Source organism: Cherax quadricarinatus, chromosome 7, assembly GCF_038502225.1.
Source record: "Cherax quadricarinatus isolate ZL_2023a chromosome 7, ASM3850222v1, whole genome shotgun sequence".
In the NCBI taxonomy this organism is placed as follows: domain Eukaryota; kingdom Metazoa; phylum Arthropoda; class Malacostraca; order Decapoda; family Parastacidae; genus Cherax; species Cherax quadricarinatus.
The window spans coordinates 68,375,524-68,402,365 of NC_091298.1; the positions used below are offsets into that span (position 1 = coordinate 68,375,524).

Consider the following 26,842-nt stretch of genomic DNA (forward strand, 5'->3'; position numbering starts at 1 on the left):
TAAGAATCGTAGTGGCATACATAGTGTGATTAGGCATGGTGAGGCTGCCAGTTCAGACCAAAAAGCAGCTGAAAAATATGTGAAGGAATTCAAGGAGTACATAGACAGTGAAGGACTGAAACCTGAACAAGTGTTTAATTGTGACAAAACAGGCCTGTTTTGGAAGAAAATGCCAAGCAGGACCTACATTACTCAGGAGGAAAAGGCACTCCCAGGACATAAGTCTATGAAAGACAGGCTTACTCTGTTGATGTGTGCCAATGCTAGTGGTGATTGCAAAGTGAAGCCTTTATTGGTGTATCACTCTGAAACTCCCAGAGTGTTCAGGAAAAACAATGTCCTCAAGGCTAATTTGTGTGTGCTGTGGAGGGCAAACAGTAAGGCATGGGTCACTAGGGACTTTTTCTATGACTGGTTACACCATGCATTTGCCCCCAATGTGAAAAATTACCTAACTGAAAAGAAATTAGACCTTAAGTGCCTCCTGGTATTAGACAATGCCCCTGGTCATCCTACAGACTTGTCAGAGCGACTTTCTGGGGACATGAGCTTCATTAAGGTCAAGTTTTTGTCTCCTAATACCACTCCTCTCCTGCAGCCCATGGACCAGCAGGTCATTTCCAACTTCAAGAAACTGTACACAAAAGCTATGTTTCAAAAGTGCTTTATAGTGACCACAGAAACTCAACTGACTCTAAAAGAGTTTTGGAAGGATCACTTTAATATCCTCAATTGTATAAACCTTATAGGTAAGGCTTGGGAGGGAGTGACTAAGAGGACCTTGAACTCTGCTTGGAAAAAACTGTGGCCAGAATGTGCAGACAAAAGGGATTGTGAAGGATTTGAGGCTAACCCTGAGAATCCTATGCCAGTTGAGGAATCCATTGTGGCATTGGGGAAGTCCTTGGGGTTGGAGGTTAGTGGGGAGGATGTGGAAGAGTTGGTGGAGGAGGACAGTGAAAAACTAACCAATGATGAGCTGATAGATCATCTTGAACAGCAAGAGGGCAGACCTGAGGAAACTGCTTCGGAGGAGGGGAGAGAGAAATTGAAGAAGTTGCCTACTTCAAAGATTAAGGAAATGTGTGCAATGTGGCTTAAAGTGCAAACCTTTCTTGATGACAATCACCCTAACACAGCTATTGCAAGCCGTGCTGGTGACTATTACACTGACAATGTTGTGAAACACTTTAGGGATGTCATAAAGGAACGGGAGGTACAGGCCACTATGGACAGATATGTTGTGCGACAGAAATCCAGTGACTCTGAAGCTGGTCCTAGTGGCATTAAAAGAAGAAGGGAAGTAACCCCGGAAAAGGACTTGTTACTTCAAGTCTTAATGGAAGGAGATTCCCCTTCTAAACACTAACATCTCTTCCCTCCTCCCATCCCATCAATCCTCACCAAATCTTCATTAAAGGTAAGTGTCAATTATTTTATTATTATTCTATTGCATTAAACTTTATATTCCATGTAGTAAAATTTTTTTTTTCATACTTTTGGGTCTCTTGCACGGATTAATTTGATTTCCATTATTTCTTATGAGGAAAATTGATTCGGTTTTCGATATTATCGGTATTCGATGAGCTCTCAGGAACGGATTAATATCGAATACCGGGGGTCCACTGTACTTTCAAATGTTGAAAAAACGTATATATACGTTTGGACCGCTTACGGGTTAATAAAGATTCCTATATGTTCCATAAGTGTCTCAATCTTCAACTTGTCGTTTTTCAAAACCATTTATCACAAATAACATGCTTGCACTATCATATATTAAGTGTTCAATACAGCTAGGCATAAAAGTAAATACACAGTACGTACAGTAATCACCTTAAAATGTGGCACCGATCACCCTTACCTTGCACAACTGCTATGTGAAAACAGCAGAAGAGCAGAAAAAACACCGAATGTGCTATGTGAAAACAGCAGAAGAGCAGAAAAAACACCGAACATAATGAACAATGGCTCAGTTGAAAACCACCGAAAAAGAGGGATACCTTAATGATTACAATGGATATGGAACAAAAAATACGTCATATTAAAGATCAAATTTATGAGGTTGTAGGAGCACATGGAGAGTGCATTTGGGAAACAAAAATTATATTGTACAATATGTAAAATACAGATAAAATATCAAAGATAAATCTGCAATTATGTAACAATAATGAATGACTGTACTTAACCATGTTTTAACGTCTACTCGAATATTAAAATTTTACCTTAATTCCACTGATGATCTCACTGATCAATTTGACTCTCTTGTCTTTGAACCTCATTTGATCTGACTGTAATTTTTTCAATTTGCTGACTATGACAGCATTGATAGGAATCAGGATTATCAATATTCCTATGCCTGCTAACACTGCTGGTCCTGAAATAAAAGAGTACATATCAAATGTAAAAATTTTGAAAAAATTTTAGTCTCATTGTTAAGATCATTTACTGCTGTACCTTAAATGGCATATTCTAAACTTAATATGTAATCAAATTTGCATAAAACATACACACACATACACACAAACAAGTCACAACAGATTCCCACACACTTAGGCTTTTATTATTAGTTATCATAAGATAAAAGTATTATTTATGCCCCTTTTTTTAGTCGCCTCTTACAACACGCATGGCTTATGGAGGAAGAATTCTGTTCCACTTCTCCATGGAGATAAGAGGAAATAATCAAGAACAAGAACTAGAAAGAAAATAGAAGAATACCCAGAGGGGTGTGTGTATATATATGCTTGTACATATATGTGTAGTGTGACCCAAGTGCAAGTAGAAGTAGCAAGACGTACCTGAAATCTTGCTTGTTTATGAGACAGACAAAAGACACCAGCAATCCTACCATCATGTAAAACAATTACAGGTTTTCGTTGTACACTCACTTGGCAGGACGGTTGTACCTCCCTGGGCAGTTGTTGTTTACCAACCTAGTACCTAGGTTATTATTAGTTATCATAAGATAAAAGTATTATTTATGCCTTTTGCTAATAAAGAAAATGACGTTATTACTTTTCAATACTACTGGTATTTAGTTAGTTACAGTAATTATTTGTTTCTTTACTTATTTAGTGACAGTAGTTATTTATTTATTTATTTAGCATATCATATTCATTTTCAACTTACGATATTTCTGATTTACAATGGACTTGTTGGAACGTAACCCCATCGTAAGCCAAGGAGTATCCGTACAAATAAGTGAAGAGCCTTACCAAGCCTCTGCCAGAGGGAGGTGAAGGAGAGGATGAAGATAACTGGTATTCCCCACATCTGACTGAGAACCTGCGCAGCAGCACCCAGTCGGTGAGCATCCACGGCCATCAGGTTGACAATATCCCCTAATGTAAACTCACGTCTAGCTGAAGCAGATAGTCGCAGTGCCTTGGGAGAAGCCAAAAAGACAGACTCAAGTGGCTTTATTTAAAATATGAAAAAACGATAACACAATAGAGTAATTCTGAGGGTGAATACACAAAGATGAACTTTAACAATTTTGTATACATGGAGTTTACAAAGCAAGACTCTACTAGTGGTAATGGATGGGGACAGGATGTGGCATTCATTCATTTACATTTATTTTAACTCAAGCTGTATAAAAATCAAGCTAATGCAAAAAACAGAAAACTCAAATAAATAAAATGGTGCTAAACAAATAAACTTAAGCAGAGTGTAGCCAAACTGTAATGGAAAAGGCATAAGTCAATTTAGCATAATACACGTACCACTAAATACATTATTAGAGAGAGTAATCAAGTAAGATCACTCCCTCTTTCCATTTTTTTTTTTTTTTTTTGCTTCCATTCCCATTGAACATGGAAAATAAGGAAAGTACATAAACTGTAATGAAAAGAAGAAAATTATCAAATAATAATAATAAATATGGTAGAGTAGATATGAAATTAAAGGATGCAGTTGAGGTGAAGTCATGCATACAGTATGCCAAGTGTAATAATAATAATTTGTGAGCACAATACTGTGCTTCACTTAGAAGTACATTACAGACACTTTGTCGAGAAAACTTCTAGCACTGTACTACTCTTGGGTTTGCAACACTGCTGCATGCTGAAGTACGATAACCCAAGTTAATGTGAAGAGATTCGTGTACCGTCGCTGCATGCACTCATTGCCACACCATATACGTGTAATCAGCTGTGTGGTACGTAACACTGCATACTATTTATGAATATGAAACAACAATAAACATAAAAGAAATGTTACTTGCCAATACAGTAGGAATGAACTTTTAATTTCTGCAATACAGTACTAAGATAATGCAGAAATGGCAAGCAAGGAGATTGTGCAAATGATAGTTATGAATAAAAAATCTAGAGAGAACAAGGAGGCACAATACCATGACTGGAACAGCACACAAATAACCCGCACATAGGAGAAAGAAACTGATGACGACATTACGGTCTGACTTAGATCAGCGACTAGACACACACTGTGTCACTAGTCGCTGGTCCAAGTTGAACCACAATGTCATCACAAGTTTCTTTCTCCTATGGGCGGGTTATTTGTGTAAAAAATCCAGAGTGTGACTCATGTGTTTGACAAGTAAAGGAGAATGATGCACAAAATAATAAGAAGCTGTTTGCCCCTCGATTGATATGGTCAAAGAGATAAATTAGCAACAATTAATGTTACCTTTATACAGTACTGGGATATGCACAACCATATGACCTGAAGCAGTGATCAATCTAGAATTTTGTGAGGGTGGGCCCTTTACAACCACTGGACCTAAAACAAGGTGTGCTAATGAAAAAATGTACGATTACATATCATAAATTCTTTCATTTATTTTTTCCATAAAAAACACATGAGCTGCTTGATTTTCACTACGAGGTCAGAATGTATTATATTTTTTATTTTTTTTGGAACACACCGATTGTCTCCCACCAAGGCAGGGTGACCCGAAAAAAAAATGAAAGTTTTTTATTTAAATTTAGTAATTTATACAGGAGACAGGGTTACTACCCCCTTGCTGGCTTATGGAGGAAGGATTCTTCTCCACTTCCCCATGGAGATGTTTACAGTGCCTGGAGAAAATTATATATGCTTCAACCTGTTTCATAAGAACACCTTGCTGAATATTATGAATGTTGATATATAGACTTCAAGAGATTATAAGTAGCAAAATGTTAGAGAAACATATATAAGAGGTACAAGTTAAAGAACTATTCTTCTTTCAACAAACTGGCTGTATCCCACTGAGGCAGGGTGGCCCAAAAAGAAAAACAAAAATTGCTTTTTTAAATTTATTTTATACAGGAGACGGGATTACTAGCCCCTTGCTCTCGACATTTTAGTCGTCTCTTACGACACGCATGGTTTACAGAGGAAGAATTCTGTTCCGCTTCCCCATGGAGAAGTTAAAGAATTACCACAGCAAAATACTGTATAGAAAAAACATCTTGACTATGTGTCCAGTAATAAAATAAATACACAGCAAATGTAATCCTTATAGAGAATAAACTTTGAATTGTACTGTTGTTTTCTTCTGTACCTCTGATGCCTTGTGTACCCCAATAACTCCCACAATGGTGTCGCACTTGCCTAGATATTTTACACAAGTCTCAGACTGAATTCTTCATGTTTTAATTTTCATCTGGGCAAGTTATTTTTTTAAAAAATCCTCTCATGTAGTATGCTGGATTTTTTTTTTTCTCTAGACAGAAAAAAACAAAATATTTATATAGGTCAGAAACTTGTACCAGTTAAATACTCTCATACATAGTTACCTAAATAAGATTAGTATCACTATATAGTATACATTCCAGTAGTATGTTCAGGTGCCAGTACTGACCGAATTTTTTCCCATAAGGAATATTGTGAAGTAGATTAGTCTTTCAGACAAACATACAACAAATGCAACATTACACTTACATAATTGGTCTCCGTTAAACTGTATAGTATACATTAGTAAAATATGCTTCAAAATACTGCAATAAAATGAATTTCCTCCAAACATAGTACAAGTTGCACAGATTTTGGAATGCTTTTGCAATGTACAATGTGAACATTAGAAATACAGTATATGATAATTTCAACATGAAACTTAAAATGCAATTGACAATCATGCTTGACTTTCAAGAGTAAGCCAATTGTAAATTTCAACATGAATCTAATTAAAACAGGTTTTTACAGCACATATGAAAGGAATCATCCCATTAACTTGTGTACTTTAGCTGTCTGTAGCCAGATGATCAAATGAAGATCAATTCTAATTTTTTTCAATGAAAAAATTACTGGTGCAGTTTATGAGAACCTGTAAACAGTGTGCCATTTATCCAGTACGATGACATCAAAATGAAAACGCAAAGAACATAACAAACCTTACGATACACGGCTGCCATGACGGAGGCCTTTATTCTCGTGTTCAGCATGAAGAAACGCTTAAATGCAGCATTTCTCATGAAAGAGAAGAATTCGCAGAAGATGAAAAGAATCGCAGCATAAGAGTATCCAATCCACACAGGTTGATCTTCATCATTTATAAACCGGATAAGCAGCCTGGATATGGGAAAAAAAAGTGCTATAGTTCATTATATATAATTCAACTATTATTCAGAAACTCAGATGTATGATCAAGATACAATGCCATGATAAATATATTAAAGATATCAATAACTACTGCAAGTTGAAACAAGTGATGTGAAGTGTATCGTGTAATGCACCATGATGGGATAAATGCACCTTTGGACCTTTTAGAAACTAGAAGGAGCAGCTGCATTACCCTAAGATATAAGGACTGATAAATCTGGAGGACTCTGCCAACACTACGATAATGGCAGTGACAAAAAATGAAACGTAGAAAGCTTTGAACAGTATCGTCAGCACAGGAACCTCATAATCTTCTACATCCTCAGCTGAAGACTGAAGAACGTGACAATGATCGTGAAGACTTGCACTTGTCTGTCCCTTCCTCCAGCTAAAAATAAGGTAAATAAGAGACTTGAGTGAGCGTATGAGTAGCAGAGTGAGGAGGGAAGGAAGACACAAGCTAAATGAAACATTTGTCTGAATTGGATTATGTTACTTCAAGACTTTTTTGATCGTTACAACATGGAATGAAAAGCTTGTTTTAGCAACAGTGGTAAACATTGAGTTGCCACATTCACTACACTAGGTAATTTTTGCAGAGAACATATTCAAATTTGTCTATAAGATTTCTTTAGCCCCAAAAGTTGATAATAGGGTAATATTGATTTTTTTTTTAACAAACTGGCCACATCCCACCAAAGCAGGGTGACCCAAAAAAGAAAAACAAAAATCTTTCTTTTTACATTTAGTAATTTATACAGGAGAAGGGGTTACTAGCCCCTTGCTCCCGGCATTACAGTCGCCTCTTATGATGCGCATGACTTACAGAGGAAGGATGCCATGCAATATTAATATAATATAATACTGATATATTCCAGTAATACTGTATGACATCCTTCCTCCGTAAGCCAAGTGTGTCGTAAGAGGCAAGTAAAATACCGAGAACAAGGGGCTTGTAACCTTTTTCCAGTATAAATTACTAAATGTAAAAAGAAGAAAATCTTTAAAAGGTTTTCTTCCTTTTCAAGTCACCCTGTCTTGGTGAGAGACAACCGGTACGTTAAAAAAAAAAAAATTGTATGACACTCACCTGGCAACAGTTGAGGCCCACAAAGCAGCATTAGAAGCAGCATTGTCTTCAGGCAACATCTCCCAGAGATCAGCAGTGGTCAATGGGCGACGCCAGCCTTTCCATACAAGATTGGTGCACCAGTTGAAGGTAAGGATGCTGGGAAACGATGCCCACATCTCTGGACTTGGATTCTGATAGTAATAAAAATGAGTTTGCACGAGGCCTCAGGATAGAAACTGTTGTAAAGGTGAACTGTCACAGGCAAAATAATGTACTGATTATATCTTATATAATAAATAATTATAATTAATCCTTAAATGGTCCAAATGTATATATACGTTCACTCGCGTAGCGCCCCCAACTTTTTTGAGGAAAAAACAATCTTTTCTTTTAAAAGGAAAAAAGAGCATATGGTACCCAGGCATCCACAATTATTTTAATATGGCACACAGTGAGTGCGCACACCCATTCTCTCATGTCTAGGTGACTCAGGCTTATTGTGGCAATGTTGAATGAATGACAAAGAAAACGTATACTGTATATATGTTTGGGGCGCTACGCGCCCCAACGTTTGGACCGTTTAAGGGTTAAGTACCCAGAAAAAAACTTTCAGTATAATGAATGATAGTCTGTATAAAGCACAAAATCCATATGGGTTATTCAGCACAAGCTGTAGAGGTTCAAGCCCCCATCTTCTAATTGCGAGACAGACAAGCCACCGAACTAACAGCAGCATACACACCTTGGTCTTATCGAGGCTATGGATGCTGGAATCAACATCAGAGCAGCAGTGGCTGATGAACATAACAATGGAGCTCAAATATTGTACCAGGAAAGTTGCAACCATCACTGCTGGGTACTTGGCATTCTGGAATGTAGAAATTAAGTAAGTACATAATTATGTTAATTTAGGTATAGTACACATAAATACAATTATGTAGTTAGTAGGTTGGTAGACAGCAACTGCCCAGGGAGGTACTACCATCCTGCCAAGTGAGTGCAAAATGGACGCCTGTAATTGTTTTACATGATGATATGATTAAAGTAAAGGTTGGATGCGAGAAGTGGGTCATAATAAGCGTGTATGCACCTGGAGAAGAGAGGAATGCAGAGGAGAGAGAGAGATTTTGGGAGATGTTAAGTGAATGTATAGGAGCCTTTGAACCAAGTGAGAGAGTAATTGTGGTAGGGGACCTGAATGCTAAAGTAGGAGAAACTTTTAGAGAGGGTGTGGTAGGTAAGTTTGGGGTGCCAGGTGTAAATGATAATGGGAGCCCTTTGATTGAACTTTGTATAGAAAGGGGTTTAGTTATAGGTAATACATATTTTAAGAAAAAGAGGATAAATAAGTATACACGATATGATGTAGGGCGAAATGACAGTAGTTTGTTGGATTATGTATTAGTAGATAAAAGACTGTTGAGTAGACTTCAGGATGTACATGTTTATCGAGGGGCCACAGATATATCAGATCACTTTCTAGTTGTAGCTACACTGAGAGTAAAAGGTAGATGGGATACAAGGAGAATAGAAGCATCAGGGAAGAGAGAGGTGAAGGTTTATAAACTAAAAGAGGAGGCAGTTAGGGTAAGATATAAACAGCTATTGGAGGATAGATGGGCTAATGAGAGCATAGGCAATGGGGTCGAAGAGGAATGGGGTAGGTTTAAAAATGTAGTGTTAGAGTGTTCAGCAGAAGTTTGTGGTTACAGGAAAGTGGGTGCAGGAGGGAAGAGGAGCGATTGGTGGAATGATGATGTAAAGAGAGTAGTAAGGGAGAAAAAGTTAGCATATGAGAAGTTTTTACAAAGTAGAAGTGATGCAAGGAGGGAAGAGTATATGGAGAAAAAGAGAGAGGTTAAGAGAGTGGTGAAGCAATGTAAAAAGAGAGCAAATGAGAGAGTGGGTGAGCTGTTATCAACAAATTTTGTTGAAAATAAGAAAAAGTTTTGGAGTGAGATTAACAAGTTAAGGAAGCCTAGAGAACAAATGGATTTGTCAGTTAAAAATAGGAGAGGAGAGTTATTAAATGGAGAGTTAGAGGTATTGGGAAGATGGAGGGAATATTTTGAGGAATTGTTAAATGTTGATGAAGATAGGGAAGCTGTGATTTCGTGTATAGGGCAAGGAGGAATAACATCTTGTAGGAGTGAGGAAGAGCCAGTTGTGAGTGTTGGGGAAGTTCGTGAGGCAGTAGGTAAAATGAAAGGGGGTAAGGCAGCCGGGATTGATGGGATAAAGATAGAAATGTTAAAAGCAGGTGGGGATATAGTTTTGGAGTGGTTGGTGCAATTATTTAATAAATGTATGGAAGAGGGTAAGGTACCTAGGGATTGGCAGAGAGCATGCATAGTTCCTTTGTATAAAGGCAAAGGGGATAAAAGAGAGTGCAAAAATTATAGGGGGATAAGTCTGTTGAGTGTACCTGGTAAAGTGTATGGTAGAGTTATAATTGAAAGAATTAAGAGTAAGACGGAGAATAGGATAGCAGATGAACAAGGAGGCTTTAGGAAAGGTAGGGGGTGTGTGGACCAGGTGTTTACAGTGAAACATATAAGTGAACAGTATTTAGATAAGGCTAAAGAGGTCTTTGTGGCATTTATGGATTTGGAAAAGGCGTATGACAGGGTGGATAGGGGGGCAATGTGGCAGATGTTGCAAGTGTATGGTGTAGGAGGTAGGTTACTGAAAGCAGTGAAGAGTTTTTACGAGGATAGTGAGGCTCAAGTTAGAGTATGTAGAAAAGAGGGAAATTTTTTCCCAGTAAAAGTAGGCCTTAGACAAGGATGTGTGATGTCACCGTGGTTGTTTAATATATTTATAGATGGGGTTGTAAGAGAAGTAAATGCGAGGGTCTTGGCAAGAGGCGTGGAGTTAAAAGATAAAGAATCACACACAGGGTGGGAGTTGTCACAGCTGCTCTTTGCTGATGACACTGTGCTCTTGGGAGATTCTGAAGAGAAGCTGCAGAGATTGGTGGATGAATTTGGTAGGGTGTGCAAAAGAAGAAAATTAAAGGTGAATACAGGAAAGAGTAAGGTTATGAGGATAACAAAAAGATTAGGTGATGAAAGATTGAATATCAGATTGGAGGGAGAGAGTATGGAGGAGGTGAACGTATTCAGATATTTGGGAGTGGACGTGTCAGCGGATGGGTCTATGAAAGATGAGGTGAATCATAGAATTGATGAGGGAAAAAGAGTGAGTGGTGCACTTAGGAGTCTGTGGAGACAGAGAACTTTGTCCTTGGAGGCAAAGAGGGGAATGTATGAGAGTATAGTTTTACCAACGCTCTTATATGGGTGTGAAGCATGGGTGATGAATGTTGCAGCGAGGAGAAGGCTGGAGGCAGTGGAGATGTCATGTCTGAGGGCAATGTGTGGTGTGAATATAATGCAGAGAATTCGTAGTTTGGAAGTTAGGAGGAGGTGCGGGATTACCAAAACTGTTGTCCAGAGGGCTGAGGAAGGGTTGTTGAGGTGGTTCGGACATGTAGAGAGAATGGAGCGAAACAGAATAACTTCAAGAGTGTATCAGTCTGTAGTGGAAGGAAGGCGGGGTAGGGGTCGGCCTAGGAAGGGTTGGAGGGAGGGGGTAAAGGAGGTTTTGTGTGCGAGGGGCTTGGACTTCCAGCAGGCATGCGTGAGCGTGTTTGATAGGAGTGAATGGAGACAATTGGTTTTTAATACTTGACGTGCTGTTGGAGTGTGAGCAAAGTAACATTTATGAAGGGATTCAGGGAAACCGGCAGGCCGGACTTGAGTCCTGGAGATGGGAAGTACAGTGCCTGCACTCTGAAGGAGGGGTGTTAATGTTGCAGTTTAAAAACTGTAGTGTAAAGCACCCTTCTGGCAAGACAGTGATGGAGTGAATGATGGTGAAAGTTTTTCTTTTTCGGGCCACCCTGCCTTGGTGGGAATCGGCCAGTGTGATAATAAAAAAAAAAAAAAAATGATTGCTGGTGTCTTTTTTCTGTCTCATAAACATGCAAGATTTCAGGTACATCTTGCTACTTCTACTTACACTTAGGTCACACTACACATACATGTACAAGCATATATATACACACCCCTCTGGGTTTTCTTCTATATTCTTAATAGTTCTTGTTCTTGTTTATTTCCTCTTATCTCAATGGGGAAGTGGAACAGAATTCTTCCTCCGTAAGCCATGAGTGTTGTAAGAGGTGACTAAAATGCCGGGAGCAAGGGCCTAGTAACCCCTTCTCCTGTATAAATTACTAAATTTAAAGAGAAACTTTTCTTTTTCTTATTGGGCCACCCTGCCTTGGTGGGATATGGCCGGTTTGTTGAAAAAAAAAAAAATTATCATACCTAGAAACATGTGTAAATTACCGAAGATAATGCAAAATTCAAGGATTATGTGGAGTAAAATAAAGATTGGATGTGAAAATTGGGTTATAGTAAGCGTGTATGCACCTGGAGAAGAGAGAAGTGTAGAGGAGAGAGAGAGATTCTGGGAAATGTTGAGTGAATGCGTGGGGAGTTTTGAATCAAGTGTGAGAGTAGTGGTGGTTGGGGATTTCATTGCTAAAGTGGGTAAAAATGTTATGGAGGGAGTAGTAGGTAAATTTGGGGTGCCAGGGGTAAATGTAAATGGGGAGCCTTTAATTGAGCTATGTGTAGAAAGAAATTTGGTAATAAGTAATACATATTTTATGAAAAAGAGGATAAATAAATATACAAGGTATGATGTAGCACGTAATGAAAGTAGTTTGTTAGATTATGTATTGGTGGATAAAAGGTTGATGGGTAGGCTCCAGGATGTACATGTTCATAGAGGGGCAACTGATATATCGGATCATTATTTAGTTGTAGCTACAGTTAGAGTAAGAGGTAGATGGGAAAAGAGGAAGGTGGCAACAACAAGTAAGAGGGAGGTGAAAGTGTATAAACTAAGGGAGGAGGAAGTTCGGGCGAGATATAAGCGACTATTGGCAGAAAGGTGGGCTAGTGCAAAGATGAGTAGTGGGGGGGTTGAAGAGGGTTGGAATAGTTTTAAAAATGCAGTATTAGAATGTGGGGCAGAAGTTTGTGGTTATAGGAGGGTGGGGGCAGGAGGCAAGAGGAGTAATTGGTGGAATGATGAAGTAAAGGGTGTGATAAAAGAGAAAAAGGTAGCTTACGAGAGGTTTTTACAAAGCAGAAGTGTTATAAGAAGAGCAGAGTATATGGAGAGTAAAAGAAAGGTGGAGAGAGTGGTGAGAGAGTGCAAAAGGAGAGCAGATGAAAGAGTGGGAGAGGCACTGTCAAGAAATTTTAATGAAAATAAGAAAAAATTTTGGAGTGAGTTAAACAAATTAAGAAAGCCTAGGGAAAGTATGGATTTGTCAGTTAAAAACAGAGTAGGGGAGTTAGTAGATGGGGAGAGGGAGGTATTAGGTAGATGGCGAGAATATTTTGAGGAACTTTTAAATGTTGAGGAAGAAAGGGAGGTGGTAATTTCATGCACTGGCCAGGGAGGTATACCATCTTTTAGGAGTGAAGAAGAGCAGAATGTAAGTGTGGTGGAGGTACGTGAGGCATTACATAGAATGAAAGGGGGTAAATCAGCTGGAACTGATGGGATCATGACAGAAATGTTAAAAGCAGGGGGGATATAGTGTTGGAGTGGTTGGTACTTTTGTTTAATAAATGTATGAAAGAGGGGAAGGTACCTAGGGATTGGCGGAGAGCATGTATAGTCCCTTTATATAAAGGGAAAGGGGACAAAAGAGATTGTAAAAATTATAGAGGAATAAGTTTACTGAGTATACCAGGAAAAGTATACGGTAGGGTTATAATTGAAAGAATTAGAGGTAAGACAGAATGTAGGATTGCGGATGAGCAGAGAGGCTTCAGAGTGGGTAGGGGATGTGTAGATCAAGTGTTTACATTGAAGCATATATGTGAACAGTATTTAGATAAAGGTAGGGAAGTTTTTATTGCATTTATGGATTTAGAAAAGGCATATGATAGAGTGGATAGAGGAGCAATGTGGCAGATGTTGCAAGTATATGGAATAGGTGGTAAGTTACTAAATGCTGTAAAGAGCTTTTATGAGGATAGTGAGGCTCAGGTTAGGGTGTGTAGAAGAGAGGGAGAATACTTCCCGTTAAAAGTAGGTCTTAGACAGGGATGTGTAATGTCACCATGGTTGTTTAATATATTTATAGATGGGGTTGTAAAAGAAGTAAATGCTAGGGTGTTCGGGAGAGGGGTGGGATTAAATTATGGGGAATCAAATTCAAAATGGGAACTGACACAGTTACTTTTTGCTGATGATACTGTGCTTATGGGAGATTCTAAAGAAAAATTGCAAAGGTTAGTGGATGAGTTTGAGAATGTGTGTAAAGGTAGAAAGTTGAAAGTGAACATAGAAAAGAGTAAGGTGATGAGGGTATCAAATGATTTAGATAAAGAAAAATTGGATATCAAATTGGGGAGGAGGAGTATGGAAGAAGTGAATGTTTTCAGATACTTGGGAGTTGACATGTCGGCGGATGGGTTTATGAAGGATGAGGTTAATCATAGAATTGATGAGGGAAAAAAGGTGAGTGGTGCGTTGAGGTATATGTGGAGTCAAAAAACGTTATCTATGGAGGCAAAGAAGGGAATGTATGAAAGTATAGTAGTACCAACACTCTTATATGGATGTGATGCTTGGATGGTAAATGCAGCAGCGAGGAGAGAGTGGAGATGTCCTGTCTAAGGGCAATGTGTGGTGTAAATATTATGCAGAAAATTCGGTGTGGAAATTAGGAGAAGGTGTGGAGTTAATAAAAGCATTAGTCAGAGGGCAGAAGAGGGGTTGTTGAGGCAGTTTGGTCATTTAGAGAGAATGGATCAAAGTAGAATGACATGGAAAGTATATAAATCTATAGGGGAAGGAAGGAGGGGTAGGGGTCATCCTCGAAAGGGTTGGAGAGAGGGGGTAAAGGAGGTTTTGTGGGCAAGGGGCTTGGACTTCCAGCAAGCGTGCATGAGCGTGTTAGATAGGAGCGAATGGAGACGAATGATACTTGGGACCTGATGATCTGTTGGAGTGTGAGCAGGGTAATATTTAATGAAGGGATTCAGGGAAACTGGTTATTTTCATATAGTCGGACTTGAGTCCTGGAAATGGGAAGTACAATGCCTGCACTTTAAAGGAGGGGTTTGGGATATTGGCAGTTTGGAGGGATATGTTGTGTATCTTTATACGTATATGCTTCTAAACTGTTGTATTCTGAGCACCTCTGCAAAAACAGTGATAATGTGTGAGTGTGGTGAAAGTGTTGAATGATGATGAAAGTATTTTCTTTTTGGGGATTTTCTTTCTTTTTTTTTTTGGGTCACCCTGCCTCAGTGGGAGACGGCCGACTTGTTGAAAAAAAAAAAAAATGCAAAATGTCAGACAAAGTGACTTATCAACAACTATTTGAAAGTGACTTTTTTTACTGTATATATCTCAGTTAAATTTACAAAAAAATATTTCAATATATGTATTAATCTTCCCATTTTCCAGGACTAAAATATGACTAACCAGTTCTCCCTAAATCCCATCATGGATATTTCAAAACTCCGACAGAATGTCAAATCCCATGTACTACTGAGCTGCATTGCAGTCTAACATACTCAAATATAGAGGAATATGTAAATTACTTCACACCCTCCTTTCAACTCTTTCTCAGATACCCCTTAAAACCCCTTCCATCCACTCTAGATTTATACATCCTCTTTAATGGAATGCAGTCAGCAGTAACAGCCTGGCTGATTAGGCTGTGATCCACCAGGAGGCCTAGTCAGGGACCGGGTTACTAATACCTGGAGGTTACCTGGAAGTTATTCCAAGGATCAACGTCCCCGCGGCCCGGTCCATGACCAGGCCTCCCGGTGGATCAGGGCTTGATCAACCAGGCTGTTACTGCTGGCCGCACGCAATCCAACGTACTAGCCAAAGCCCAGTAGGACAATGTCCATAGCAGAAAACTCACCAAATTTACTGTGGATATTATAACAGTGTAGAGTTGAGGGAGTCCACACAGCAACATAGTGAGCCAGAACACCCAGAGCAAGCCACTATTTGGCACACCATACTCAAGACCCATTTTAACAAGTATCATGTGCACGATCTGAAAAATACAAAAATGTTCACACAAGACAAAGTATATGCCATATTTCTAGTGCTGTAACAATATTTTTATTTTATATAAATAACTTGCCCAAGGCAATAGAAAGCTATATAATTTTTTTGGTGCATAATGAGAAAAAAATGTGCACAATAAACAATAAAAATGACTGTACATATTTATAAGCTGACTTGGATATACATACTAAATGAAACCTCAATTTAACAAATTAACAATGAGAGGGGATGTCTGATAATGCCCACTTTCCATTAAATCTGAACAATGACATTGTTTTTCTCCACGATCTTAACAAAGATATACAATTCTGGAGACAATAAACTTTGTCCATTAACCCGTAAACGTTCCAAGCAGATCTACGTTCACATGTGTAGTACTACAAAAGTAGATCTAAGTTTTTTTACATATTTTCAAATATAACAAAAAAAAAGTAAATCTAAGTTTTTTTTACACATTTTCAAATGTAGAAAAACAAAAAGAAGATCTAGTTTTTTTACATACTTTCGAATGTTGAAAAAATGTATATATGTAGATGTTTGGACCGTTTATGGGTTAAATAAAAAATACATTAATGCAGAGAACCATAACAATAAGACACAATCTTGAAACAATGGACTTTGTCCATTAAATCAAAATGTACCAAGGGTACTACAATCATGTCACTGACAACACTATTTCTGAACTTGACCGGACAACAGATTTTGCTTGTTAAATCCAAAATCCATTAAATCCAGGGAAAATAGTGACAGATGGATGACGGAATTTAATATATATGGTGGGCTTAAAATTTAGCTTAGCACTGCAGTACAGTGGACCCCCGCTTAACGATCACCTCCCAGTGCGACCAATTATGTAAGTGAATTTATGTAAGTGTGTTTGTACATGTATGTTTGGGGGTCTGAAATGGACTAATCTACTTCACAATATTCCTTATGGGAACAAATTCGGTCAGTACTGGCACCTGAACATACTTCTGGAATGAAAAAATATCGTTAACCGGGGGTCCACTGTATTATACAGTAGTTCAATATACATCGCTGCAGTTTTAATCAATGATAGTGCAACTCCGCACAAAAAAAACTACTGAGAGAGAGAGTCATCAAAAGGTCTTTAGAGTTATTAAAACATGCAAAAGTTAGTACTGCAGTAAATTAAGATTATAAACCCAAAATACTGTTATTTTTACATAAAAATGTTGTTATTTCTCTTGTAAACACAAAATCGTTTTACACACATAAGTGACGATAAGAATGATCGGAGCAATGAAGTCAACAGGAGGAACAGAAGAACTGCCAGCCACCACAGCCCACAAGAAATCCGTCAGTGATGCCATTACCAACAGCACCGACACAAACTGCAAGTACAGACTGTGCTATAGAGGGCTTTAAGTGAATAATAAACATGCATTTTCCCAAATTTAAAAACTTGGCAACATACCATACCTAACACAGAAATCTAATAACATATGGCATCATCACCATATAAAAGATTTAACATGGAAATAAAAACACTTGGGAAAATTTAGAAGAAATAAAAAAATCAAGTCAATTCATTTATGATGCCATTCATATTATCAAAGAATGTACTAGTGACTTCCTTGGTGTCCTCAAGAACTACACTATGACTTGACACTAACCTGGAAATGGCACTCGTTAGTTCATGAAATATACAAGGCGGCCCCACTTATACAGCAGGTTAGGTTCTGGGCTACTGCTGTAAAGCAAAAATTGCTGTATAGTGAAACAGCCTTTTTTCATTTTCAAATGCATATAAAAATCTGATAACACGTTTACATGTATATCGCATATTAAGTGAGCAATAAAGCTAGGCCTAAAACAATGTATATACAATGCACACATTACTTACCTTTAAATATTTTCGTCCTGAGCTTATAGTGAATGGTGAATAGATTTATTGTAGGAAGTCCGAATAAATGAAGAATTGGTATAATTAAAAACCACCGTAATAGCGAAATGCTGTAAAGAAAAGCGCTGTAAAGCAAAGCACTGTAAAGCAAAGCACTGTAAAGCAAAGCACTGTAAAGCAAAGCACTGTAAAGCAAAGCGCTGTAAAGCAAAGCGCTGTAAAGCAAAGCGCTGTAAAGCAAAGCACTGTAAAGCAAAGCACTGTAAAGCAAAGCACTGTAAAGCAAAGCGCTGTAAAGCAAAGCGCTGTAAAGCAAAGCGCTGTAAAGCAAAGCACTGTAAAGCAAAGCACTGTAAAGCAAAGCACTGTAAAGCAAAGCACTGTAAAGCAAAGTACTGTAAAGCAAAGCGCTGTAAAGCAAAGCACTGTAAACTGTAAAGCAAAGCACTGTAAAGCAAAGCACTGTAAAGCAAAGCACTGTAAAGCAAAGCACTGTAAAGCAAAGCACTGTAAAGCAAAGCGCTGTAAAGCAAAGTGCTGTAAAGCAAAGCGCTGTAAAGCAAAGCACTGTAAAGCAAAGCACTGTAAAGCAAAGCACTGTAAAGCAAAGCACTGTAAAGCAAAGCACTGTAAAGCAAAGCACTGTAAAGCAAAGCACTGTAAAGCAAAGCACTGTAAAGCAAAGCACTGTAAAGCAAAGCACTGTAAAGCAAAGCGCTGTAAAGCAAAGCACTGTAAAGCAGGGCCCTCCTGTACCTGACAAGCCATTCTGGAGCCTGGCACTCACCATCTTTGTGTAGCTGAGAGCTGTGTGGGGAGTGGGACTGTAGGACTTCCTCCTCAGGAAGGTAATATAGGGAGGAGTACACACCAACAGGAGTGCACATGGTGCCCACACCAGTACCGAGCGCTCTACGCACCTCCCAAATGCTGGCTCTGGTGACCTCCATATCTGACTAGTATTCTGTAATAAATGTACATTATTGTTGCCACCATGGATTAGTTAACAGCTTTAGATAGCATACTTATAAATAAGAGAAAGTTTACTTTGTTAGTTATGCTGTAAGCAGTACTTTTATTAGCAATATGAAGGAGTCTTATTAGATCCTAATGAAATTGCTTCAGTTAATTTTGATACTGTAAATAGACTTTATATTTGTCATGTCTAAACTTGTCTCGAAGAACACAATACAGCCTCTCTTCACTTAATGATGGAGTCCCGTTCCTAATGCCGCATCGATAAACGAATTCGCCGCTAAAAGTGGAGCACACTATAATGGTAGTGGGCTTATGTCAACCATCTGTGATATTGCTTTAATGTCACATTTGCACTATTTATAACATTTTTAGTATATTTTTAAATGTTTATACAGTAGTGTATATTGCAATAAACAGAATAGAGGAAATCAGCTCTAATATACATTATTTAGGTATGAATACTGGTCAGAAAGCCCGTCGTAAATCTGAGTCATCGGTGAACCAGTACGTCGCTAAGTGAGAAGAGAATAGAATAGAATATTGCTGACGAGTAGAATATTCAGGAATTCAGTATAACAATATTTCATGCAATGTGTGTTTTATATTGAATAATAATGAATTTACTTCAGGTTTGATTAAAAAAATAAAAATACCGTAATTACTTCAATGAAAACACAAATGCACTCTAAAATAAATGCATAAAAATCTCACCCAAAATTCTTCCAAGCACAACCTTGAAAATATGCCGTCACGAGCACCATAGTCTTCTTCTGTTATTTCCATCGTGCTGCTGTTAACATTCCCTGTAAAAATACGTAATACCTTGTACAGAATATTCGAACATGCTGTGCAGCACTGCTAGTCTGCATTATAGTCTTATTAAGTTTATTTATGTACAGGTACAATATATACTGTATATACAGTTACACAAATTATTATACATAGTAACATATGGAAAAATACAGCAGTATTGTAAAAAATACCACAGTACAGTATTTGTAAAAAATACCACAGCACTGCAAAAAATACCAAAGTACGTACTGTAAAAAATACCACAGTACGTACTGTAAAAAATACCACAGTACGTACTGTAAAAAATACCACAGTACGTACTGTAAAAAATACCACAGTACGTACTGTAAAAAATACCACAATACTGCAAAAAATACCACATTATTGTAAAAAATACCACAGTATTGCAAAAAATACCACAGTATTGTAAAAAATACCAGTATATTGTAAAAATACCAGTGTTGTAAAAAATACCACAGTATTCTTTTCATATTTGCAATCACACAATTTACTGTGATTTCTTCTACAGTTACAAGTGTAAATTGCCCAGGATAACCCAAAAATGTCAGAAAAAGTGACATATTTCCATTGGGGTTTTACTAAAATCAATTAACATGAATGAGTAACTAACTCACAAATTGAGGAGGAAATGAGATGAAGTTTTAATCTATCCTCGACTATCATTATCAAGTTGAGAGTGACTTAACAAGGGTATCAAATGGACCGAGTATAGTGGTACCGCGAGTTACGAACTTAATTCGTTACAGAAGGCTGTTCGAGTGCCGATATCGAACAAATTTGTTCCCATAAGGAATAATGTACATTAGATTAATCTGTTTCAGACCCCCAAAAATACACTTACAAAAGCACTTACAAAAATACACTTACATAATTGTTCGAGTTGGGAACTGTTCGAAACTCGAGGTACCACTGTATTTATACCACCAAATTGTTGGTCAGTTGTGTATTCTTTTGTACTCACTGTAACTCATCTACTGACCATATGAACTGTTATTGCCTTATTCATCTTATGTTAACTCTAAGTTTGCCTGAAATGCTCTGCATACAAAGGGGCATTTGGCATGCACACCCAACTATTATATGTATTCCTTTGTACAACAATGTATCGGGCAGAGTAATACTAAAATAGGTAAGTTTATTTAGTTAATACAGGTATCATATATGGTGTAAATTACTTAGGGTAACCCAAAAAAGTCAGATGACGTACTTAACCTATTTGTGGTTGCAGGGGTCGAGTCACAGCTCCTGGCAAATCTACAAATATATTTGTAAACTCCAGAAAAGCTGGGAATTTAAAATAAAGATAAATGATACTTTACTACATATAAATCAATTGTTTTTATTTCATTTTATGAGATACAAAAATATTAAGTTTATTCAAGTACAAATACACATAAATACAGTAAGAGGCAGGGCCAGGAGCTGAGTCTCGACATCTGCAACCACAATTAGGTGAGTATAATTAGGTGAGTACACAAATTATCATAAACATGTGTAAATTATCCTATAATTTACATATATACTATGTATGATCATTTATGTAACTGTATTTATGTATGTAAATGTGTCCAACCTCATTACTACTACCCAGGATGCCACCCACAAGAATCAACTAATAACCTTGTACCTAATTACTGTTAGGTGAACAGGGACAGTAGGTGTCTACCTGTGCCTGGGATCGAACCATGGACACTCAGTGTGTGAGATGTACTCACCTGTTTGTGGTTGCTGGGGTCGATTCACAGCTCTTGGCCCCTTCTCTTCAATGGTCGCTACTAGGTACACTCCCTACTCCACGAACTTTATCATACCTCTTCTTAAAGCTATGTATGCATGTGTGTACTCACCTACTTGTGGTTGCAGGGGTTGAGTCATAGCTTCTGGCCCCGTCTCTTCACTAGTCGCTAGTAGATCCTCTTTCTCCCTGCTCCATGAGCTGTATCATACCTCATCTTAAAGCTGTGTATGGTTCCTGCCTCCACTACATCACTTTCCAGACTATTTCACTTCCTGACAACTCTATTACTGAAGAAATACTTCTTAACATCACTTTGACTCATCTGAGTCTTCAACTTCCATCTTTTGATCATCTTGTTTCTGTCCAACTTGTCTATTGAATGCAGTATCTTGTATGTCGTTATCATGTCTCCCCTGACCCTTCTATCCTCCAGTGTCGTCAGTCCGATTTCCCTTAACCTTTCCTCGTACGACATTCCCTTAAGCTCTGGGACTAGTCTTGTTGCAAACCTTTGTACTTTCTCTAACTTCTTGACGTGCTTGACCAGGTGTGGGTTCCAGACTGGTGCTGCATACTCCAGTATGGGCCTAACATACACAGTGTACAGTGTCTTGAACGATTCCTTACTAAGGTATCGGAACGCTATTCTCAGGTTTGCAGTCTTTGGCCACCTAGACTATACTCCGTCTGCGGTCTTCTTTGCCCTTCCCCTATCTTCATGACTTTGCATTTGGCGGGGTTAAACTCGAGAAGCCAGATGCTGGACCAGGTGTCCAGGTCTCTTTGAAGTCCTGCCTGATCTTCGTCTGATTTAATTCTCCTCATTAACTTCACATCATCTGCGAACAGGGACACTTCTGAGTCTATCCCTTCCATCATGTCGTTCACATATACCAGAAATAGCACTGGTCCTAGGACCGACCCCTGTGGGACCCCGCTCGTCACAGGTGCCCACTGTGATACCTCGTGTGTGTGTTTACCTGGAGTTTACCTGGAGAGAGTTTCGGGGGTCAACGCCCCCGCGGCCCGGTCTGTGACCAGGCCTCCTGGTGGATCAGCGCCTGATCAACCAGACTGTTGCTGCTGGCTGCACGCAAACCAACATACGAGCCACAGCCCGGCTGATCAGGAACTGACTTTAGGTGCTTGTCCAGTGCCAGCTTGAAGACTGCCAGGGGTCTGTTGGTAATCCCCCTTATGTGTGCTGGGAGGCAGTTGAACAGTCTCGGGCCCCTGACACTTATTGTGTGTGTGTACTCACCTATTTGTGGTTGCAGGGGTCGAGTCCTAGCTCCTGGCCCCGTGTGTGTGTGTGTGTGTGTGTGTGTGTGTGTGTGTGTGTGTGTGTGTGTGTGTGTGTGTGCACTCGCCTAGATGTGGTTGCAGGGGTCGATTCACAGCTCCTGTATGCGTGTGTGTATCCCCGAGTGTCTGTACCCATCTATTTGTGGTTGTAGTGGTTAAGTCATAGCTCCTGGCCCCGCCTCTTCACTGATTGCTACTGGGTCTTCTCTCTTCCTGCTCCATGAGCTTTATCATACCTCGTCTTAAAACTATGTATGGTTCCCGCCTCCACTACATTACTTTCTAGGCTATTCCACTGCCTGACAACTGTGTGCATGTGTCTATGTGTACTCCTCTATATGTATTCACCTATTTGTGGTTGCAAATTTATCGGCTGTACACTTATGATGGGAATCTCGTGTTCCACCACATCCCAAGAGTTTACTCAGATTCTGATCCATGCCATCTGCAAGCCACAGTAGAAATTATATTATTATTATTATTATTATTATAATCAAGGGGAAGCGCTAATCCCGTAGGATTATACAGCACCTGGGGGAGGGGGATGTGGAAGGCATTCAGGCTTAATTCGGGAAACTGGAGCACAGATCCAATTCCCTAAATCAAGAGCCCCTCACCAACATCAAGGAACCTTCCCTGAGGGAAGTAGAAATCATAATTCGTCAGACCAGGCGTAGTTACCCAATCTTCAAGTGACCAGTTTAGGTGAACCTGTGCCCACTGTGGCCTCAGGTTTCTTAGCTGACACCAGTGGAACACAGTGTGGTCTTCTGCTGATATGGTATGTCATCCACTTTAAGGCTCGACATGTACATTCAGAAATGTTCTTTTGCATACCACTGTTGTTAACACCTGGTTATTTGAGATTCTGTCGCCTTCCTGTTGGCTTGAACCAGTCTAGCCATTCTCTTCTGACCTCTCTCATTAACAAGGCATTTTCACTAACAGAATTGCTGCTCATTGAGTGTTTTAACATTTTTTACACTCTATAAACTATAGTATCTATCTTCTGTGTATAAAAATCCCAGGAGATTAGTAGTTTCTGAGATACTCAAACCACCCGGTCTGTCTGGCACCAACAATCATTCCACAGTCAGAGCCACTTAAATCACATTTCTTCCCAATTCTGTCTGGTATACCTGGGGGGGGGTTCAGGGGTCAACGCCCCTGCGGCCCAGTCAGTAACTAGGCCTTGCGGTGGATCAGGGACTGATCAACCAGGCAGTTACTGCTGGCCTCATGCAAATTGACGTACAAACCACAGCCCGGCTGGTCAGGAACTGACTTCAGGTGCCTGTCCAGGGCCTTCTTGAAGACAGTTAGGGGTCTAACTGGTAATCCCCCTTATGTATACTGGGAGGCAGGTGAACAGTCCTGGGCCCCTGACACTTACTGTGTTGTCTCTTAGCGTAGTAATAGTGCCCAGTGTACATTATCATGTATCTTTCTCGCCTGCATTCCAGAGAGTACAAATCGAGGGTCTTCTTATACATTCTTATACATGTTTATACATACTGCAGTTATTGTATACTGTACGGTACTCTGTAGTTTGCTTTTTAATTCTTGTTCTATGCTAAGCCACAAATATTCTGTACACCCGAGTAAGTGAACCAAATTAAACTTAACCTAACGCAATCTTAAATAAATTAACATACCTTTACCTTACCTTTGAAGAATTTCGAGAGTATATCTACTCTGAGCACGGCCATGGGCCAGGCTCGTCTGGTGCTCGCTTGGTCAACCAGGCTGTTGCTGCTGGAGGTCCGCTACCCCACATAAGTCTACCTTCTTCACGTTACATCCAGTTTCCTTAAAAGTTCCTTCTCTTCTTGATGGCTGCCAAGTTGTAACTCAACCTTACTCCAGCAGCGCTAGATAGGACTGGTTCCTTCTTGAGGTTTTTACGGCTACTGGCATCTTACGTCTTATCTTCTTAGGATTTTTATGGCTACTAACAGCTTAAGATAAGATTTATTCGGATTTTTAACCCCGGAGGGTTAGCCACCCAGGATAACCCAAGAAAGTTAGTGCGTCATCGAGGACTGTCTAACTTATTTCCATTGTGGTCCTTCAGTCTTGTCCCCCAGGATGCCACCCACACCAGTCCACTGACACCCTAGTACCTACTTACTGCTAGTTCAACAAGGACAGCAGATGTAACCTGGAGGTTACCTGGAGAGAGTTCCGGGGGTCAACGCCCCCGCGGCCCTGTCTGTGACCAGGTCTCATGGTGGAACAGCGCCTAATCAACCAGGCTGTTACTGCTGGCTGCACGCAATCCAACGTACGAGCCACAGCCCGGCTGGTCAGGTACCGACTTTAGGTGCCTGTCCAGTGCCTGCTTGAAGACTAACATCCAGGTACCTACTTACTGCTAGTTCAACAAGGACAGCAGCTGTAAGGTGATTAACATACAAGTACCTACTTACTGCTAAGTGAACAGGGACAGCAGATTTAAGGTGACTAACATCCAGGTACCTACTTACTGCTAGGTGAACAGTGACAGCAGGTGTAAGGTAACTAACATCCAGGTACCTACTTACTGCTGAGTGAACAGTGACAGCAGATGTAAGGTGACTAATATCCAGGCACCTACTTACTGCTAGGTGAACAGTGACAGCAGGTGTAAGGTAACTAACACCCGGGTACCTTCTTACTGCTAGGTAAACAGTGATAACCAGTGTAAGGAAATACGCCCAATTTTTTAACCCATGCCGGGGATTGAACCACGGACACTTGAGTGTGAGGCGAGTGTTGCCCAACGAGCCACGGGTTACATCATATCTTCTTCTTCTTGGAATTTTTAGGGCCAATGACGGCTTACGCAGTATCTTATTAAGGTTTTAAGGGCCAATTACACCTTAAGCTGTATCTACTTGTTGGGGTTTTTAGGGCCACTAACAGTTTACGCCGTATCTTTTTTTTTTCTGGAGTTTTAAGGGCTACCGACAGCTTACGCCGTTTCGAGCCTTGCCTTCCGGAAACTTTGAATAAAAAGAACAAGATGGCACAATACCGTGACTGGAACAATACACAGATAACCGCCACAGAGAAGAGAGGAGCTTATGACGACGTTTCGGTCCGACTTAGACCATTTACAAAGTCACACTGTGTGATTTTGTAAATGGTCCAAGTCGGACCGAAACGTCGTCGTAAGCTCCTACGTGCGGGTAAGAGATAAGAAAAGATTTCGTTCGGATTTTTAACCCCGGAGGGTTAGCCACCCAGGAGTTAGTTAGTTTAATATGTTTATTATGCACCCCATACCCATCCTGTGGGCGGTAGTCAAAAGATTACAGAGGTACATAATTGGTCCAGGGATTGGACTCCAAAGTTTTGATAGCTGAGCAAGTTACAGAGGATGGATAATGAGAACCTTCAAAACTAGGGAGGCCAAGCCCATGATGACACTCTTCAGGTCACTTGTTCTATCTAGGCTGGAATATTGCTGCACACTAACAGCACCTTTCAAGGCAGGTGAAATTGCCGACCTAGAAAATGTACAGAGGACTTTCACGGCGCGCATAACGGAGATAAAACACCTCAATTATTGGGAGCGCTTGAGGTTCCTAAACCTGTATTCCCTGGAACGCAGGAGGGAGAGATACATGATTATATACACCTGGAAAATCCTAGAGGGACTAGTACCGAACTTGCACACGAAAATCACTCACTACGAAAGCAAAAGACTTGGCAGACGATGCAACATCCTCCCAATGAAAAGCAGGGGTGTCACTAGCACGTTAAGAGACCATACAATAAGTGTCAGGGGCCCGAGACTGTTCAACTGCCTCCCAGCACACATAAGGGGGATTACCAACAGACCCCTGGCAGTCTTCAAGCTGGCACTGGACAAGCACCTAAAGTCAGTTCCGGATCAGCCGGGCTGTGGCTCGTATGTTGGTTTGCGTGCAGCCAGCAGCAACAGCCTGGTTGATCAGGCTCTGATCCACCAGGAGGCCTGGTCTCAGACCGGGCCGCGGGGGCGTTGACCCCCGGAACTCTCTCCAGGTAATCCAGGTAATGAACTCACAATTTACAAAGGTAATGAACTCGCAATTTACAAAGGTAATGAACTCACAATTTACAAAGGTAATGAACTCCAGGTAGGTCTGGTCACAATCAAGACAAGTTACAAAGGTATTTACAGATTACAGAGGTACGTAATGGGTCCAGGGACTGGGCCCCCAAAGTTTTGATAGCTGAACTAGGTACAAAGTTAATGAGCTCACAAGTTACAAAGGTAATGAATTCTGTAGAATGGTTACTTACGTTTATATATGGCTACAATCATGAACAAATTATAGAGTAATGAGCAATTCACACTTCCACACCCGGTCACAACTGTAATGAGTTATTGGTGCAAATATTGATTGTTGAGTCACACACACACACACAC

At 39.8% G+C, this 26,842-nt stretch overlaps 1 protein-coding gene across 7 annotated transcripts in view; it reads right to left on the reverse strand.

The window, feature by feature from the left end:
- LOC128686962 (multidrug resistance-associated protein 1-like) overlaps window positions 1-26,842 on the reverse strand; it is a 75,200-nt gene that overhangs the window by 39,079 nt on the left and 9,279 nt on the right. For 4 of the 7 annotated variants that reach the window (XM_070082681.1, XM_070082678.1, XM_070082677.1 and 1 more), the window contains exons 2-11: window positions 19,299-19,390; window positions 18,397-18,573; window positions 16,978-17,097; window positions 15,591-15,728; window positions 8,361-8,486; window positions 7,637-7,809; window positions 6,740-6,934; window positions 6,339-6,516; window positions 3,216-3,384; window positions 2,223-2,374 (exon numbers count right to left, since the gene is read on the reverse strand). In XM_070082681.1, the coding sequence (XP_069938782.1) occupies window positions 2,223-2,374; window positions 3,216-3,384; window positions 6,339-6,516; window positions 6,740-6,934; window positions 7,637-7,809; window positions 8,361-8,486; window positions 15,591-15,728; window positions 16,978-17,097; window positions 18,397-18,573; window positions 19,299-19,370 (1,500 nt within the window). In that variant the 5' untranslated portion in view covers window positions 19,371-19,390. Of the gene's footprint in view, window positions 1-2,222; window positions 2,375-3,215; window positions 3,385-6,338; window positions 6,517-6,739; window positions 6,935-7,636; window positions 7,810-8,360; window positions 8,487-15,590; window positions 15,729-16,977; window positions 17,098-18,396; window positions 18,574-19,298; window positions 19,391-24,986; window positions 25,383-26,842 lie in introns of those variants that run through there. The other 3 variants (XM_070082680.1, XM_070082683.1, XM_070082684.1) reach the window with 3 other exon arrangements.